Below are 19,867 nucleotides of genomic sequence, written 5' to 3'. Positions count from 1 at the left end.
AGAATGGGCTCATTATTCCAGAAAGAAAAAAACATCTAGAAGGAAAACTCCAACATGAAATTCCCGCAGTTTCCCGAAGATGGAAGATGTCAACCTTTATGCGGAGAGTAGGCTGGCCGGGTGTCTACACATATTACGACTCTTGGGTGTATCTATATTGAATATGATAAACTACAGTCGTAAAGTTCTACCAATCCGTTATCTCTATATCTGTTAGACTGCCATGATAATAAGTCCATAAATACTTATCATAAAGTACAAAATACTATTGTTCTGAAAATGCGAAATAACGTAAAACATGACTAATATTACACGTACACACATTGTGAGATACAACAATTACATTTACAGCACTTATTAATATAAAAGGCATGCATGAATACATTATTCATTAATTAAAAACCACTATGTTTCTCATAAATAGTTAAATTACCACATACTGTTGTCCAAGTCATTCATCTTGATAGTTATTTTTCTAACTTTCACTGTTTTGAACCACATAATTATGTCCTGATCTAACAAACGTTCATCTTCAGTTAGGTAATTTCTATCCAGCGTCAGTCTCATTTATCTACGAAGTAAAAGCTTTAAATACTGAACCACTTCATTAAAATAAAACCCCGAAAACCAGTGAACTGTTCTCAAACATTCCATAGCAAAATAACGATTCTTCAGAATGATGTGAATTTAAACACAAGATACGTGTATGTCTGGAACATAAAGTTAAAGTTTGTTTTGTTTAACGACCCCACTAAAGCACATTGATTAAGTAATCATTGGCTATTGATGTCAAACATTTGGTAATTCTGACATACAGTCACCAAAGGAAACCCGCTACCTTTCCCTATTAGCAGCAACGAATCTTTTATATGCACTTTCAAACAGGCAGGAAATGATATACCACTGCCTTTGATGTACTAGTCGTGATGCACTGGCTGTAACACGAAATAGCCAGATAGGCCCACAGACGGGTATCGATCCCAGACCGACCACGAGATCAAGGGAGCGCCTTACCACTTGGCTACGTCCCACCCCTAGAAATAAAGATAATATTACTTTTCCTCGATTATTTAAGAATTGTTTGTACTTTATGTGTGAATTTATCGATGTATAACAGTCACAAATTGTATGAAACGTAGCGAAGCAATTTTATACTAAATTTGTGACTGCTATATATCCATAAATTCACAACAAAATGACAAACAATTCTTATAATTACAAATAGCACAACTTATGCACTGGCATAGGAAGCGGGGGTTTGTAGCAGCTGAGATGTTTAAAAAATATATATATTTAAACATGTATTTGTGCGTGTGTGCGTGTGTGCGTGTGCGTGCGTGCGTGCGTGCGTGCGTGTGCGCGTGTGCGCGCGCACCCCCACACATTTAGGCACCTTCCTACGCCCGTGTTATGTTGGCGCTACACCAAACACTCAAAGCGCATCGATGCACTTCAATACGGTTACTTCCAGTTGTTGGCAGTTGCTATACCAAATGGTGTAGAAGACCGGTGTAGCATTTAATTTGCACTCCCCAAGAATATGCACTCCCCAGTCATTATTATACTTATAATTTGCACCCCCACTTATTATTATATGTATAATACGCACTCCCCTTGAATTATTTGCACTCCCCTAGTTATTATTATACATATAATGTGAACTCTCCACTACTATGTTTGAATACTTCAATGAATACAATCCACATTCATTATTAGTCCCCTATCGGTCCAATCGGAAGGTTTCATCTCCGTTCTTCTGTCTGCCCGTCTGGAGTCTGTCCGTCCGTCTATCCCACATAAAGTTTTGTGGATAGATATTGAGCTGAAATTTGGTATATAATTTTGTCATATACCATTAGAGATCAAGTTTGACTTTCATGACGATTTACACATTTTGACCGAATTATGGTCCTTGAACATAGGGGTTACGGAAATTTGTTTCAATGCCTGAAGATATTGAGATTAAATTTTGTTTACAGCTTTGTCATGTACCGTTACATATCAAGTTTAACTTCCATGTCAATTTACCCATTTTAAACAGAGTTATGGCCCTGGAACTTAGAAAATACAAAAAATTGTTGGGCCCTGTAGGGAACATATATTACTTTAGCAGTACTCACAGAATGCTTGTTATACATATAATCTACACTCAACATTTTTTATTATACACATGATTTACAAACATTTCTTTTATTATACATACAACCTACACTGCATTCATCAGTATAAATGTATTGTGCATTTCACAAACGAGACTATATATGTGATTTACACTGCACATTCATTACTATACATATCAAACGGAAAGTGTTGTCTAGATTAGATGTATATATAACAGGAGTTGATTTTTTTTTTTTTTACCACTATCCCAAAGGAATAGTGAATTTCAAGAAACACACTATTCCGTCTAAAAATGTACTATCCCTTCAATTATTAATGTACCACTAGTTTTCCTGACTGTGCTACGTCGTCCTGTACAACATTGCGTAACGAACAATTGTTTATATACCAGTCTATGCATTACTGCGTACTAGCTGGAATTATAAACGAACTCACTCCAAACATTAGTCTCGATCAAAAAGACGTTTATTTTGTACCGGTAAGTTCACGAGAAAGGTCTTAGTAGCGCGAGGATTTGTTCTGCAGAAAAATGTAGCTGAAGAAAAAGCGTAAGCGGATTAGTTGCAGGCGATTTTCGGTATTCCGAGCTTTATTTTCACTTTCATGACGGAATATTGGAAGAATTGTTTTACTATTCCGTTTCGAAATTTACTATTTGCGGAATAGCGTAAAATTCGACCCCTGTATAATAAATGGGGAATGTAGATTATACGTATAATAATGAATGTGGAGTGCATATTACATATAATAATGAATGGGGAGTGTTGATTATATGAATAATAATGATCAGGAAGTGCAGATTATGTGTATATCAATACATGTAAGGTGTAAATTATAAGTACATGTATAATAGTGAATGGAGAGTGTACATTATATGTATACTAATGTATGGGTAGTATAGAATATTTGTCTAATATTGAACGTAGAGTCGATTATGTGTATAATAATGAATGGGGAGTGCAGCTTATATGTATATTTAAAAGAACAACGTGTCATTTCGCAGGATTGTCAATTGATAGCAATCATTGGGGAGTAATATTATAATTATGTATAATAATGAATGGGGAGTACAGATTATATGTATAGTAATGAATGAGGATTACATATTACAAGTATAGTAATGGATGAGGAATGCAGATTATACATATACTAATTAATGGGCAGTGTAGATTATATGTCTAATAATGAAAGGGGAGTATAGATTATACGTATAATAATGAATGGGGAGTGTAAAGTATACATATAATAATGAATGAAGAGAGTATATTATACATATTATGATGAATGGGGAATGTAGATCATACATATTATATTGAATGTGGAATGTATATTATACGTATAATAATAAACGGGTTGTGCAGATTATATGTATAATAATGCATATGGAGTGCATATTACATATTATAATGAATGGGGAGTGTAGATTATATGAATAATAATGAACGGAGAGTAAAGATTATGTCTATAACAATGCATGTAAGGTGTAGATTATAAGTATAATAGTGAATGGGTAGTGCACATTATATGTATAATAATGTATGGGCTGTATAGGATATATGTCTAATAATGAACGTAGATTATGTGTATACTATACGTATAATTATGAATGGGGAGTGTAGATTATACGTATAATAATGAATGGGGTGTGTGGATTATACGTATAATATTGAATGGGGAGTGTGGATTATACGTATAATAATGAACGGGTAGTGCCTATTATAATAATTTATAGTAATTTATGGGTGTTAAATCTAATAATGAATGTAGAGCTTTGCAATGCTATCTCCACATAATTCCTGTCATATTAATGGGAAGTAAGGGAAGCATGGGATGGGTGAAGAGATTCTGGGATCCAGGAATGTTTTGCCCTCCTTGGATCCGCCCCTGATTCACATAGCCATCTATATTCGCCACTGATATTTATATCAACTTTTACAAAATGCACTGGCCATACAAACATCAAAAAACGCTAAAAAAATATAGTTATGTTAATGCTTAACACATTATTATAATCTACATGTAATATAAACTGGGGGAGTGCATATTATTCAGAGGGAGTGCATATTATACATATAATATAGACTGGGGCAGTGCATATTACATGCATAATACGCACTGGGGAGTGCTTATTCTACGTAAAATCTTGACTGGGGAATGCAAATCCAGGGGAGTGCAAATTATATGCGACACCGGCTTCATAATGAGCTACGTGCCACCCGGAGAGGACATTATGTAGACCTGCGTTTTTGTATTCCTCGTCATATATATTAACAGAAAGGTTTTGGTAAACAGGCTTCTGGTGGTGAGTGTGGCAAATATGGGGATCAAAGTAGGATCCCATCCAAAAAACAGGGTCAAGTAATAATAGCACTATTGGCAGAGCAAATAACTGGTAGAACCTTTCAAATAACGATAGAAACATGAATCGTGGCACAGATAGTCTCCCTGGGGCGTTCGTCATATCTGATTAATGAACCGCTTGAATTTTTAATATGGCGTCCATTTTTCAAGATGGCCGCCATACTGTCCTACCAGTGTTCATTATTGAGATGTATTTTAATTATATATATATATATATATATATATATATATATTATTATTATTATTATTGAGGTTTTCGATATTACTCATTTTATATTATTTGTATATGTTTAGAAACATGCTCTCATCTCTGACCCTATAGCCTCGTTTTGAATACGACCTTGACAAGGGTGAGTGACCGGCCGCTTAGTTACGAATACCTCCTATTCTATACACTTCCAGTTCAAAGCGCATTGAACATTATTTAGTAAAAATTAGACATAGTATATAAATATAATTCCATTTTATAATTACTGTTTTGTAATAGGGTCTGGATTGATTAAAATGCTATCACGTGATCTAAAAAACCCAACATTCATTTTTCCATGAACGTGAAAACTGCACTTTTTCGGTAAACAAATAAAAACAGAATGTTATTACCGGAACTACTTTTTATCAATTACATCAACAACGGAATCTCCGATGATTCCATCGTTTCTATTTTTATCCCAATATGAATGAATGAATGAATGAATGAATGAATGAATGAATGTTCAACGACATTATCCCAATATCGTCTGCACTGTGCGTGACAGTGACAAACGACAATCACAATGTCGGATGACAATCACGAAAGTTTTGGTGGAGACATTACATTAAAGGCGCTCTGTCTTTAGTTGACCTAATTAATGACCTAACAAAGTATTATCTGAAAATATATACATTTGATTTGTCGCTAAAAGTATTTTATTTGACCATCTACATAACTAACATAACCCACTTATTACTGATATTTTGTAAAAATAATTGAATTATGTCAACGGTCCATAATTCAGGAAAAAATAACGGCTATTTGGAGGGAAGAGGTGTGACGTATTATTTTTGTAGTCACGTGATGGGCAACCCCCGAATAACCGCAGTTTCGAACACGCCCATCCCGAGTCCGACCTCCGATAAGATCGGTGGCCTGACTCGAGATGGGGGAGGGGGGATAAGAGTTGAAAATGGACAGAATTTTGAAAATAGCAATTAGTAAAAAAGTATTTAGTCATATTTCAAATGCGCAAAATTGCAAGGGGCAGTAAATCTCAAAATATCGGGGGGGGGGGGGGGGGGGGGGGGGGGGGGGTGGATGGGGTGGCTATACAAATGCAAGATTAACGTGCGTGCACACACGCACAAACGGCAGGCTGAACTTGCCCCTGCACGTAGAACTGGATTCAACTAGGTTAAGTAATAATTAAGCCAACCTTTGGATGGCAAAACATGCGACAGTAGGCCCCCATATTGTTTTTGTTTTTTTTACGCTATACATTAAACCGAATGACCACTTTGCGAATTAGTGAAAAAAATTTGCAAACGTTTAACGAAAAACTACTAACTGGTCGTATGCCGCATTGGAGACACTGGAAAATATTATCCCTTTTTGAATCAAGCACTATAGCGTTGTAACCGTCTAGACTCTATCCCTGCTAAATTCTATGCACACGCACCTGATAATAATAATAATAATAATAATAATAATAATAATAATAAAATGGTGAGTTCATGTTCCGACTGTTTATTATTTTATTTCAGCGTATTCAGTTATTTTCGTCATGAAATAATATATTTTTTATTTGCCATGTAGCATAGCACGCCCAATTACCGCGTGGCTTATCAGAAAATGGGATTGTGAATAAAGATCGTTGTGTAACCAAACCATATTTTTGTTGCTTTGTTATTCATGGTTTCATGTATATAGTAAAATGAAAACTCGAACGATAATGTTTAGTTTTCAGTAAAAAATGCTTACTAGTGTCGATGCAGTGACGTACAACACACAAAGGGAAGGAACTCTCAGTTACCGCGGGAATTACGATTGTTTTGTATGGAGGCCCATTTTGGACAGAATTAAAAATGTTTTTACCTTATCATTGAGCGTGAACATTGAGCAAGTCCTCTAAGCAAATATCCATAGAATTCTCCTTTTGGGCATCTTTCCATCATGGTTAAACAGTTAAAGCCAATAAAGTACAAGAATCCTGGTGATAAATAATTAGAACACAAATACTAAACTGGAACAAACTCTGAACTTGAACGAATACTCAACTTGAATATATAAAACACTAACAGTTAACAATTTTTTAAAGTATAATTTACATGCAGTGAGGACACAGAAACTCGCTGTTTCTCCTTACAACTCTGACATCAGTGCAGAAAATAAGATGTGTCCAGTGGTCACACTTGTCACACTGTGCCCACTTGACAATGACAAGGATTATATATACTGTCTGAGAGCTGGTGGTGAAAACTGCTTGCAAATGCAGCACTTTGATTCGTCTGAATCGGATACATCAGACCCTTCAGTGTCCTCATGGAAATTTGGCATACTGCTGCTGAGGTGGTGTGTGGATGGGCCGGGCTGTGGTGTTGAAGGTAGGTTTTTGGTGCTCTTTTTAATTGTCTTCTCAGTGGTCTTTGCCGTTATTGATTTTTTGATAGGTTTTTGTTTTAGTTTATCTTCTTTGGTTTTTTCGAAGTGGCAACATTTACGATTTTCCTGGACTGCAGAAAATCACTTGGTGTCTGTTTTGATGATGTGCAATTAACATTCTTTTGCTGGTCATCCATACAGGAACGATCTTGGTTATTTGGGGTATCCTCTTCAACAGATGTACAAGATGTTTCAACTGCTTGGTTTTCCTAATAATTTTCGGGTACATTTGAATATATTGTAGAAGGAGCGAACTGAGTGTCTGTGATAACTTTGTTATCAAAGGAAATATGCCTGTTTTGCGAAATGCTGACATCAAATTTTCTGGTGACATTGCCTTAAGGTATGGTTTGGAGGTTAAAGCTACAACATCGTATTTGGTAATTTTAATACCAGGATTCTTTTGTAAGTATAGCTGACATTCCTTGTGATAGATAGCTTTGAATGGCCCAAACACGCCAACATGCAAAGGTTGTGTGATCTGACTTGTGTGAGTTCCAGTACAAAGAGTATGATATTGTGCTTTTTTGCCCATTCCGTCAGTGTCAAAGATATGTGGGACTTGTGTCCATCAAACATAATCAATGTTTTGGCGGAAATTTTGTCTCTTACAATATTAGCATGTTTAGCCAAATGTTTTGTAAGGTAGTTGTAAAATATGTCATGATTTGATCAACCATTGTCTGACATCTCTCCTGAAGAACCTGGGGGAGCACCATCCAAGAAGACATCATTCCATCGTTTACCAGGAAACACATAATATGGTGGGATGTGATTTCCTGCTGCATTTCCACCTCCAATTATGGAAATTTTATTTGATCTTGGGGATGTTATTGCTTGTGGTCGACTGTTCGAATCGCACAAGATTTTTGGAGGCGTATGTTCTGTCGACACTCCAGTCTCGTCGATGTTAAAATTATGTTCATGTTTATCTAGTAAATGGTTTACAGTGAGGATGGTAGACAATTCTTTGATATATTTTTTGATAATGTCTTTGGAACTGTATTGGGCACGGAGCATTGACAATTTTTGTGGCTTTGCAAGCTTGAGATCTGGCCATCTTTTTGTGAAATTATAAAACCAACTGTCACTCATAGGTTTGTCACCCTTTGCTTTCTTACCACATACCACGGCATAGCTGGATACAAGATATTGGACATTAGATTTTGTGTAGCCATAACCAATTCCTGCCATGTACTTTATGTGAGTCACTAGTTCTTGTTCTTTATCAGAAGAAAACAATCTTTCGGGTCCTGGGTTTGCATCAAGTGATACTTTCCCCCTAGTCCTGTCCCTGAGAGTTGATTCAGGGACCCCATATTTCCTACAAGCTTGATATACTGGAGTTCCTGAACAGGTTTCATTATACGCCCGAATCAAATTCTCTGGATCATACTGCCTTTTACATTTCACTTGATGATTATCAAATATCAGTTTTCTCTTTGCACATGGCTTGACATCCTAAAATATTTATAAAGAAAATTGTATCAATACTGAATACTAAACATTTAAAAAATTTGTTATTTTGTTTTTAATAGGGAAGAAAAAAACACAAGAACCCCCCCCCCCCCCCCACACCCTTATACAGGCCCCTATATTGATGTTTGTATTTCATATATACATAACAAATAAAAATATAAAACATCAACAAGTACTTTGACGACCTCACTCATTTGATTTACTGACAAGGTGAACCCAACAGTTTGTCACGTTAGGATTTTGTGTTAAAATTATGTAGCCTTTATGTGCCTCCATACAAGCCGTCACAAGTAATTACAAACATTTCCGGTAGGTCACCTGTCAAGATCAGATAGCAGACGATACGTTTGGAACAAGTGGAAACTCGGATAGTGAATTTTAAGGAAATTACCAAGACATTCTGCTGCAGGGGGGTCATTTACGTGTTCAAGGTTTGTCAAAATGGCGGGTTATTTATATTTGTTTTTACACTTACAGGAAAATGGAACATTTCGCATTGATTTCTTTGCATACGTTAAAAACATACTCCTATGTACGTATTTGCATATGTCAACAAACGCTAGGTGGCGCTTCCAAATATTTATTACGAAAATGGCCGATGCGATGAAAACTGCGAGCCCGCGGTAACCGCGAGTGGGACTATATATAGCCGGCCTTCATTTGCCAAGTCTATATACACGGCAGTCGTTTATATAAAATTGAAAAATACATTATACGGTTGTCGTATATATAGCCTCATCACTGCGAGTTTGTTTTGTTGTATTTTTTATGACTTCACAAGAAGACTTCCAAATTTTAAAAATGAAAAGTGTCATGGAATTCCCTCGATCGTAGTTCAATTAAAATGTTTTGGATCATATAATAACTAGGTTTGGTATTCCAAATGAATGTAATTTCCATTTATAATCCATATTTAGAGAAATAAGGCCCACTAAATCCGTGATTGAGCGCCTTTAAGCCACCGCAATTCAGGCTTTAAACGACTCCGGTTTTGAACTGAGACACATTATGTATATGACAGGCCACAAAAACGAAGCTTCTATTAGACGTTATAGCAGAGAATGCTCAATACAATAAACAGAAGAGAGACATGAACGCAGCTCTGTCACATTTGACAAAAACACCAAATTGACAACTTACACGCGCGAAAACACATACGCCTTCGTGCACGCACCTGTCCTTTCCAAGAATAATATCACACAATCACAAACTTCCTCTGAAATCCACATACACAGTAACACTGAAACAACTTAATCCTTTTCAAGTCAGTCTTCACATTCACTTTTCACTAATTCAACTTTTGACAACTGCAGTTTTAAAGGGACATTCCCGAGTTTGCTACATTGTAAGATGTTTTCGACTAATAAAATATATCTACGATTAAACTTACGTATTACATACATTTTCTTGTTTAGAATATCAGTGTCTTTATATTCAATGTGTTTCTGGTCATCTTAATATTTGTAAGAAGCCCAAACTGGATTTTGTCTTCAAATAATTTCGTACGCGTAGCGGTCGAGTGGTATGTTCTTTCGCAAAATAAACGAGTGCAATTAATAGGAAGCGAAAACAACGTATGTGAAGTTCTGTATTTATTACATACCTTCATTATGTTTTACAAAAACGGTTTTTAATTTAACGTCATAACAACACTTTGTAAAATCTATAATCAAAACTCCTTTCATGGATTAATTTAACGTTAAGAATCATATTCTGCGGCAGCCTTGTGTAATACAATATGACGTCATTTGTAAATCACATATGACGTAAGTAAATAAAAGGCGCTAACTGCTGTAAAAAGAAAAAGGGAATTACCCATTTAAAAGTTCCGGTCCAGATTGCACATATGTGCGATACAGAATAAATTTATTACACGGTTTCAAAAGGCCTTTATCACTATAGTAAGATTGAATAGGTATGTAATAAATAAAGATATTAACCAACTCGCTACGAGGAGTTACGAATTATCTGTCCCTCGTGAATGAATGTTGTAAAACCCTCGCCAAAGGCTCGGGTTTACAACATTCATTCACTCGGGACAGATAATTCATAATTCCTCGTAGTTAGTTAGTTATTCTCTAAATAGTCACCCTTTAGCAATTATGTAAAAAATATAACTGTCGTGGAAATGGGGATATGGCCACAATACGGGTAGATACACAAAGAAAGCTGTGAGTCCTGCAACGCTGTTACAATCTGATTGAAATTAGCTCTACTGGGTCTACCAGTAGATCTAACAGCATTGCGTGTACTCCCATGTCCAGGTGACATTTCTTCTATAAATAACAATTTAAATATCGACCAATTACACTTCGCCTTTTAAAAAGTTTTATAACGTTATTCTAAACATATCGGTCGAGACTATTTATGCAATAGGCGAACTTGTTTGGTCTATTTCAACGTTAAAAAAACAGGAAGAAAAGTGCAGTAATAAACTCTGGGTTGTATACTGGTATAAACAGATTTTATGGCTATACCATCACGTTGGGTTTTTTCGTCTTAAAACGAATTTTATATAAAATTTTAAATTGAAATTAGTTTCCGGCATACTTCGTAATTCACCCGAATCATTTCGAATACCCTCGGCATAATCCCGAATGTTTTCAAATTCTTTTCAAATCGCTGGCATGATTTTGCAAGTAAAGTTTTGATTGGTCGAATAAAAGGTCAAATGGACATGAGCTCCAACGGGCTGCTGTTAGAGCCACATGTAATAGTGGATCTAATTTTAATTAAATTGATGCTATCATAGATTGTTCACCCCTAGGGATATAAGCCGTGACAAAAATCACTATGAGCATTCATTCCCCCCAGATGGTACCGACCGACCCCTCTGGCTCATGGACTAATAGTCAGACCACAGCGTTTGTTTTTGTCTTTTTGAAGATTTTATTTTTTGCATGTTGTGTTGAAGTTTGGCAGCCGTTTACTTTCAAATATGGATTTGTTTTGTCTTGATAATTAAAGTCCGAACCATTGTTAACAACTACGATAAATTGCTCTCCTACCTTTATGTATAAGTTAGAAGGCTTTAAGACGTTTCTTCAGAAATAAGAAGGGGCGGAGCGAAGCGAAACTGATTTAGAGGCCATTCCATAGGTTCATTACTTGATTTGGGCGAGCCAAGCGTCATTGCGGGTTCGCGCCAGTTGTTTTGACGTCATTCGTACAGCTCTTGGCGATGAAAGAAATTTTTTATTTAACGACGCACTCAACAAATTGTTTTTACGGTTATATGGCGTCAGACATGGTTAAGGACCATACAGATATTGAGAGAGGAAACCCGCTGTCGCCACTTCATGGGCTACTCTTTTCAGTTAGCAGCAAGAAATCTTTGATATGCACCATCCCACAGACAGGGTAATACATACCATGGCCTTTGATATACCAGTCGTGGTGCACTGGCTGGAACGAGAAATAGCCCAATGGACCCACCGACGGGGATCGATCCCACACCGACCACGCAACGAGCGAGCGCTGTACCACTGGGCTACGTCTCGCCCCTCTCTTGGCGATGATGTCTGGTCCCCGTTCCACGAAAACATTGTAACTAAGGTTAATTGTAGTGACGTAAGGTGAGTTTTACAACTAACACCGTAAACTTTACAGCCGTTCCACAAAGCAACCTTACGGTAGAAAACTGCATGTATTTTGCCCCATGCGATCTCATCGAAGTTGATATTGGTGACATCGCTACAGTCTCGTATATATGTGGAATCTGTGTCACTGTAATGTTTTTGTTTCACAATTTGTATCTGGACAAAATTTTGGGGAAAAGTAATGGTAATTAAAGGTAGGAGAGTAATTTATCGTAGTTGCTATTTCGTTCGGTTCAATACAGTTTACATGGTCTGACCATATCGTTTATTTCTGTCTTTTTGAAGACTTTAATTTGTTCTGCATTTTATGTTAATTTGTTTCATTGTGTCTTTTATAAATGTGATCTTTCACTGATGTCTACACTAGTTTTATTAGTAATTTTAGAATTTGATGTTGATGCTTATCATCATATAACTTAGTTTGACACCCAACAACCGATGTGCTATTTTGTGCTGGAGTGTCGTTAAACGTTCAGCTATCCATCCATCCATACAAAACCCACCCATCCATGCGTCTGTCCATCCATCCATTCATCCATCCATTCATCCGTTCACCCATCCACCCATCCATCCATCATTCATCCACCCACCCATACCCATCCATCCACCCCATCCATCCACCCAACCAATCCATCCATCCATCCATCCATCCATTCATCCATCCATTCATCTATCTACCCATCCATCCACCCATCAGCCATCCATCCACCAATCCATCCATCTATCCATCCATAAATCCATCCATTCTTTTTCTTTTTTCTTTCTTTCTTTCATTCATTCATCCATATCAATATATTCCAGAGTATTAATACTGTAACATCGACATGGGCAACAAAAAATCGTCTTTTGATGACAATGATGACGGTGAGAGGAAGTTTCGCACCGCCGCTTCGACGGTGGGGACACTAGCGACACACACCGATCATAGCAGTAAAGAGGAGAAGCGAGCGAAGTTGATAGCCACCATAGAGAGAATGAAGAGAGAGAAGGAGATGGCGTGTTTAGCGATGGAAAGGGTAGACAGCACGGACCTGTCGAGATTTAAACGACGTAACACTTCGGTTGATTCCGACAGTTTACAGCAAGTAAACATAAACGAAGAAAAGGCAAGTAAAAATATAAAGGAAATTAACTACATTTTTGTTAATTAGAAAGAAAAAAAAAATTTAAAGTCCGTACGCAAGAATTTGCATTGGGCGTTGTTTAAAATCTCCAAAATTATTACGTCAAGAAATCTCGGGCAAAGACAAAAAGTAAAGAGAAAAGTCGACGTTGCAAATTCACCAAACCAGTAGCCACTCTTTGCTCACATAGAATTATGGGTTGCTTCAAACATATTTTATTGCATTTTCCAACGATTTCAACAATATCTTCTTTCAATTACTGTTGTTGCTAATACAGCATTTGTCCGCATACTTTTATAAGTTTTATAATGTTATGAGTTAACAAAACGTTCAGAGAAATATCCATTGCACATTTTATGTCTCTCAGAATATATGAAGGTCGGGATGTAGTTCAGTCGGTCGCCTGAGATACGATGGGTTCTACGATTGAACGCACTCATATGATTCATCCCAAACAATGCCACACGACTAGTACATCGAAGGCCGTGGTATGAAAACTTGCAAATATGATACCACTTTCTGCTTACCTGGTATGAGTCATAGTACTCTCTCTCTCTCTCTCTCTCTCTCTCTCTCTCTCTCTCTCTCTCTCTCTCTCTCTCTCTCTCTCTCTCTCTCTCTCTCTCTCTCTCTCTCTCTCTCTCTCTCTGCCAAAATAACCAGTTACCCACAGTTTTAAATGTGTTGATGATTCGTTAAGTAGACATATATATCTTGGTGTTGCAGCACGACGATGAAACGTTCTGCCACCTGTGTAAGAAGCTGGCGCTGGCGGACGGCTACCTGTGTCGGGTGTGTGACCGGGTTTTCCACAAACACTGCCTCGAGAAGAGCGGCCAGTGTCGCAGCATTGACCTCGAGCTGCTTCCTCGAGCACACACCAACATTGGTTGGAGCTGCTACATCTGTGTGAGTTTTAAACCATATATGGTACCATCAAACCATATATCGTACCATCAACCATCGTACGGGGGTGGGGGGTGGGGGTGGGTGGGGGTGGGGGTGGGGAGGCTGGCTTTTGCAAGAATTAAACGAAAATGCCCGAATCTGGATAATAACATTATTCATATTCACATTACTGCCAAACAGCAAAATAGGTTTGGAAACAAATTACTACGGATACTTCTGTTTGATACTTGAACATTGAATGCTGATCGTCCAATGAACATTGGGTACTTCTGTGTGGTAATTCCACCACATCAAATATAGTACTTTAGTGTAAAATGCGTGTACTCCACCAGGAATAATACATGCAGTTGTTTAAACCAATATCCTATGAGAAAGTTGAACAGCATTGGTTCCCCCATTGAGGACTGAGGACATGTCTCCCCCACCCCCCAAGTCGGGCAAAGATGGAAATTAAATACACAGGCCTTCTGATATTGATGAAAGTGCTATAGCCCCTAACATATTATTATAGAAATATATGTAAATAATTTTGGTTTGGCATAGTCAAATCGCACTATTCAGAGTATTTGTTTTATTTAACGACACCACTCGAGCACATTGATTAATTGATCATCGTCTATTGGATGTCAAACATTTGGTAATTATGACTCGTAGTTATCAGAGGAAACCCGCTACATTTCTTTTCTAATGGAGCAAGGGATGTTTTATATACACATTCCCACAGGCAGGAAAGCACATACCACGGTTTTTGACCAGTTGTGGTGCACTGGTTGGAACGAGAAAACGCCCAATCTGAATCAGTCGAATGGGTCCACCGAGGTGGTTTGATCTTGCGACGCAAGCACCTCAGGTGAGCACCATATTCAGAGTGAAGTACGATCATCGTTCTCTCTGACAAAGCAAACTGTGTTTAATGAAGTGATTGCTATCTGACAGAGTTATGAGACGAGATGAAGCTCAGTGTTGGAACGCTCTCCTCTGGTGTGATTGGTTGTAAGTTCGATCGCCATCGTTGGACCTTTAGTTTTGTCTGCTCCAACCAGTGATACAGGACTGGTACCAGTACATTAAAAACCGTTATATTTGTTGTCCTGTCTACGGAAAATTGTACATGAAGATCATTTGTTACTATTCGGAAATTGCGGCAGTGGGTTACTTATCTATTTAGACCCAATACAGTGGCATAGGAAGGTGCAAAAACACACACACACACACACACACACACACACACACACACACATACACACACACACACATACATACACACACACATATATCGCTACTGCTATTGGATCAAAAAACGTGTGTCGGGGGTGGGGGGAGGGGGCGCATGCCCCCTTCCTACGCTTATGAACTATAAGAATAACTATATATTAGTCGTAATCTAATATTCTTTTTTTTCCCGTTCTAACAGGGTAACCTGTGTCTACTGCTTTCTGATGATGAAATGAATCAAATTATAGAGAAGTTTGATGCACTCGATACAGACAAAGGTAAACACAAGCACGCACACATATACACTTATATACACATACACGTACACACATACACACACACACATATACACGTACACATATATACACACACACATACACGTACACACATACACACATATTACTCCGTATCTCTCCGTACACATTATCAACTGGTTCAGGAAATCCACAATGTCTACTGCGATCCGTGACATCAGTGTGTTTCAAGTGGATTATGTCCTGTCCAGTATTTGATGACTATCCGAATGGTATCAAAGCTTCGTCTTTTGGCTGACCAAGATAGCAAACCATTAATAGTGTTATGTGCCTGTCTGCATTCAACCACAACTCGAAAATATGCTTCATGCTTGGATGAAATATTGTGTATATATGGCTGCGTCATAATTTCCTATTTGGTTGAATCTGCCATTTTTGTATCATCAACCATCTCCAATGATGAGCCCATACTTAAAAACTAATGTAACCCCATGTTCTATAGAATATTGAATAGAAAAAACAAAACATTGTTACTCTGATCCTGCATGATCAACTGGGATAATACTTATGGCAAGGTAAATTGTGCAAAATTATAGATACGACATTCATTTGACACAATGTTTTATTAATTATTAATGAAACCAACAGTGTTCTGGTAAATCTTAAAGAGTGGAACTGTTGTGGACCTCCTGAACTGAGGTATATGTATGTTTCGTGTATGGAGCTACTGAATCAGATGTTGGGATTGATACTCAGGTTAAGGATATTAAACCCCCCCCAGAAGTTTTGAAATACTTCTATCTAGCAAGTATAACACCGAGTTATATGTGGGAAGACCTATATCGAACCATACATATTGGTACATGTGAAAATTCTATAAATTGATAGTGGTCTAAAACCATCATTAAGATTTTGGGGGAAGGATGTATTATACGAAATGAATATTGTCAAATAAAAACATTTTTCATTCCAGATTCCCCTTAGTTTATATGAATATTGCAATATATACTGATCAATTAGTCATAATCAAGAGTAAACCTTACACAACACATTTTAGAAAAATCTTACTCTCATAGATATTAAAACAATGTAACCAAAACATTGATTTTGACATCTGAAATCACCCCTAAAGTGACCTTTAAATGTCACAATGGTGTGAAAACCTACCTTCACCATAAACCTTGCCTTAAATAGATCTCAATACAGGTACATTTTGCGTGGATTCCTACACTCACCTTAAACCTTACTCTGTATAAACATCAATAAGCATGGGTACACATTTCTAACAAAGCTACCATTAATTATTTCTAACATATGTTTTAGACATTAGTAAACACATAATTTCGAGATCACTTGATTTGTGTATCATGTTTGCCTATAGTTTGCATGTAAATTGTAATATATGATGATCCATTATAATCTGTTTATGAAAAGCGAACTTTAAGTAGCATATTTGTAAAAAGCCCTACCCACAAAGATCAGAATAATGTAAAAAACTAATTTTTTCCTAATATGACCCTAAATGTCCTTAAATGACCCCAAACTGATCATTGGGTACCTCCCTCGCCATAAACTGTACCTACACTCACCATGTAAAGACCTCACAAAGCATGGGTACCCATTGCTAACAAATCATGCCCACAATGTGGACATAACCCATTCAGAAATTATTCTCTTTGATTAAATTCTGAATCTTCCCCAGAAAGACATAATTTCGAGATCAGTTGATTTTTAGATCATGTTTCCCTATAGGTTGCATATAAATTGTAATATATAATGATCCATTATAATCATATTTATGAAAAGCGAACTTTAAGTAGCATATTTGTAAAAAGCTCTACCCGCAAAGATAAGAAAAAATGTAAAAAACTTAACTTCCACTAATTTGACCCTAAATGACATTAAATGAGCCCCCAAATGACCCTTAAAGGTCACCTTTGTGTGGCAACCTACCCTCAACGTGCATCGCACCTACTCTCGCCATAAACCATACCATGTACAGACCTCAGTAAGCATTAGTTCCCATTTCTAACAAACCATGCCCCAAAATGTGGACGTAATAATGTCCTGAATTTCGTTAAATTATGGATCTGCCCCTGAAATTTCAATAAGGAAGCACCCTTACTAGATGTGTAATGAATATATCTATGAACCAAAGTCATAATATGACCACTATTGATGAATATTATTGGAAACAATGAAAAGAAACCAATCAGTTGTGTCATTTACAGCATATTATATATACAGAAACAATTGACCTTGAAAATGTAGGTCAAATTTACCAATTGTGAAAATCCAGCAAATCAAAATGGAAAGTTTGGATATTTAGCGTCACAATTTTTTTTTTTGTAAAGAGTTTAATCTCCCCTATAACTGAAATGTGGAGTCTGTCCCGTGGACTGGTGTTTTGGGGTAGAAGCAGATTGAACACAAATTGACCTTGACGTACTATTAAAAGTATGCAAATTCCCAATTAACGTACAGGTTTAGGCAAGTAAGAGTTTTTTACATAAGAATCAACGTTCAAACCTTCCTGACACTCTGACATAGATAAATCGACCTCACCTTGATGATTGATTTTGACAGCTGTCAGGTTTAAGTGTGGGGACACTACTTTAACGGGGGTTAATGGCTTTGACAGCTTTCAGCTCACCTCGGTGACCTGGATGAATGGGTTTGACAGCTGTAGTGGATCAGGCAAGGGGGTATTGGGTTACGTGAAAAGAGGCTGGTGTGAGCGTGAGAACCTGACCCGTAAGTGTGGCGTCAGTGTAAAATAATGGATTTTGCAACTGTCGGGGTGAGTGTGGATAAGAACAAACTGGTTCTCAGTTAGTTCTATAAACGTGTTCAAACGTGCTGACCTCGAGATAGCGTGGGTAGACCATTCATTAGAATTATTGGCATTCACTCAGAGAAAAGACGTACGCTACAAATGGCTTCGAGATACTTCTAGAATGGACAGCAACAGCAGCAGCAATAGCAGCGGTAGCAGTAATGACGTCTTTGTATGCAAATATTCCGAAAGACACTCGACCAAATGCAAAAGAGTGACAACCAAACAAAATGAGAACACAAATGACACGGATCAAACGGATGCTGCTCGTGAACCCAGTGAAATCGTGGATGAAGAACCCACGGATATCCGTGAACCCCACGAAAGCCTTGGATCAGACGGATGCTGCTCGAGAATATAAAACAGACGCTGCCTACGAAGTTGCCAACGACACCGATGACGAATGGGATGGCCTCTCGAGCCATTACTTATTCTAGCTCTGTAAAGACTAGTACTGTAGGGAAGTACTCATGCTTAAAATGCAGTTATTTCCCTTGATCATAGGTTAGTTTGCAGTGATGAGTTGCAGTCACGCGTTCTTTCTGGGGCTGGGCAGTCACACTCACATTCCTTTCTTCCCCTACCAATTAAGGCGTCAACACATTCCTTTCTTTTATTTTTATAATCATTTCTGCTTTTAAAGTAATGGACTGGGGTGTCACACACACATTCCTTTCTTCTCCTACCAATTAAGGCGTCGACACAGTCCTTTCTTTTATTTTTATAATTTTCTGCTTTTCAATTAATGGGCTGAGATGTCACGCACACATTCCTTTCTTTATTTTTATAATCACTTCTGCTTTTAAAGTAATGGGTTGGGGTGTTACACATACATTCCGTTCTTCTTCTACCAATTAAGGCATCAACACATTCCTTTCTTTTATTTTTATAATCATTTGCTTTTAAAGTAATGGGTTGGGGAGTCACACACACATTCCTTTCTTACCCTACCAATTAAGGCGTCAACACATTCCTTTCTTTTATTTTTATAATCATTTCTGCTTTTAAAGTAATGGGCTGGGGTGTCACACATATTGCTTTCTTCCCCTGCTGTCTTTCTTTATTTTTGAAAAATATCGTCTGCTAAAGATATATGGTTTCGACTCAAGGTAACATATTTCCTATTCAGCTAGGCAGATATGGAACAAGAAAGCAACGCCATTCTCTTCTACGTGTTTCTCAATAACGTCTATCATAGTCTTTCAAATATTGCTATTCAAAATTTGCTAGGGATCACTATTTAGGGTGGTATTATATTTTTCGGCATGGGTATTACACAAAAACTAAAAATGGCATGTATTCGAGGACATGTTTATTTCCTGAATTTCACAATA

The 19,867-nt window shown here is 37.3% G+C and overlaps 1 protein-coding gene across 2 annotated transcripts in view; it reads left to right on the top strand.

Annotated features, from left to right (window-relative positions):
- The window catches only part of LOC121375338 (PHD finger protein 24-like), a 34,629-nt gene that overhangs the window by 2,657 nt on the left and 12,105 nt on the right, over positions 1 to 19,867 (top strand). For both annotated transcript variants that reach the window (XM_041502747.1, XM_041502748.1), the window contains exons 2-4: positions 12,997 to 13,301; positions 14,046 to 14,228; positions 15,643 to 15,721. In XM_041502747.1, the coding sequence (XP_041358681.1) occupies positions 13,020 to 13,301; positions 14,046 to 14,228; positions 15,643 to 15,721 (544 nt within the window). In that variant the 5' untranslated portion in view covers positions 12,997 to 13,019. The remainder of the gene's footprint in view (positions 1 to 12,996; positions 13,302 to 14,045; positions 14,229 to 15,642; positions 15,722 to 19,867) is intronic.

Source organism: Gigantopelta aegis, chromosome 6 (genome assembly GCF_016097555.1).
Source record: "Gigantopelta aegis isolate Gae_Host chromosome 6, Gae_host_genome, whole genome shotgun sequence".
Taxonomy (NCBI): Eukaryota; Metazoa; Mollusca; class Gastropoda; order Neomphalida; family Peltospiridae; genus Gigantopelta; species Gigantopelta aegis.
The sequence above is the reverse complement of the archived record's forward strand: the minus strand, read 5'-3'. Positions and strand labels throughout refer to the sequence as shown.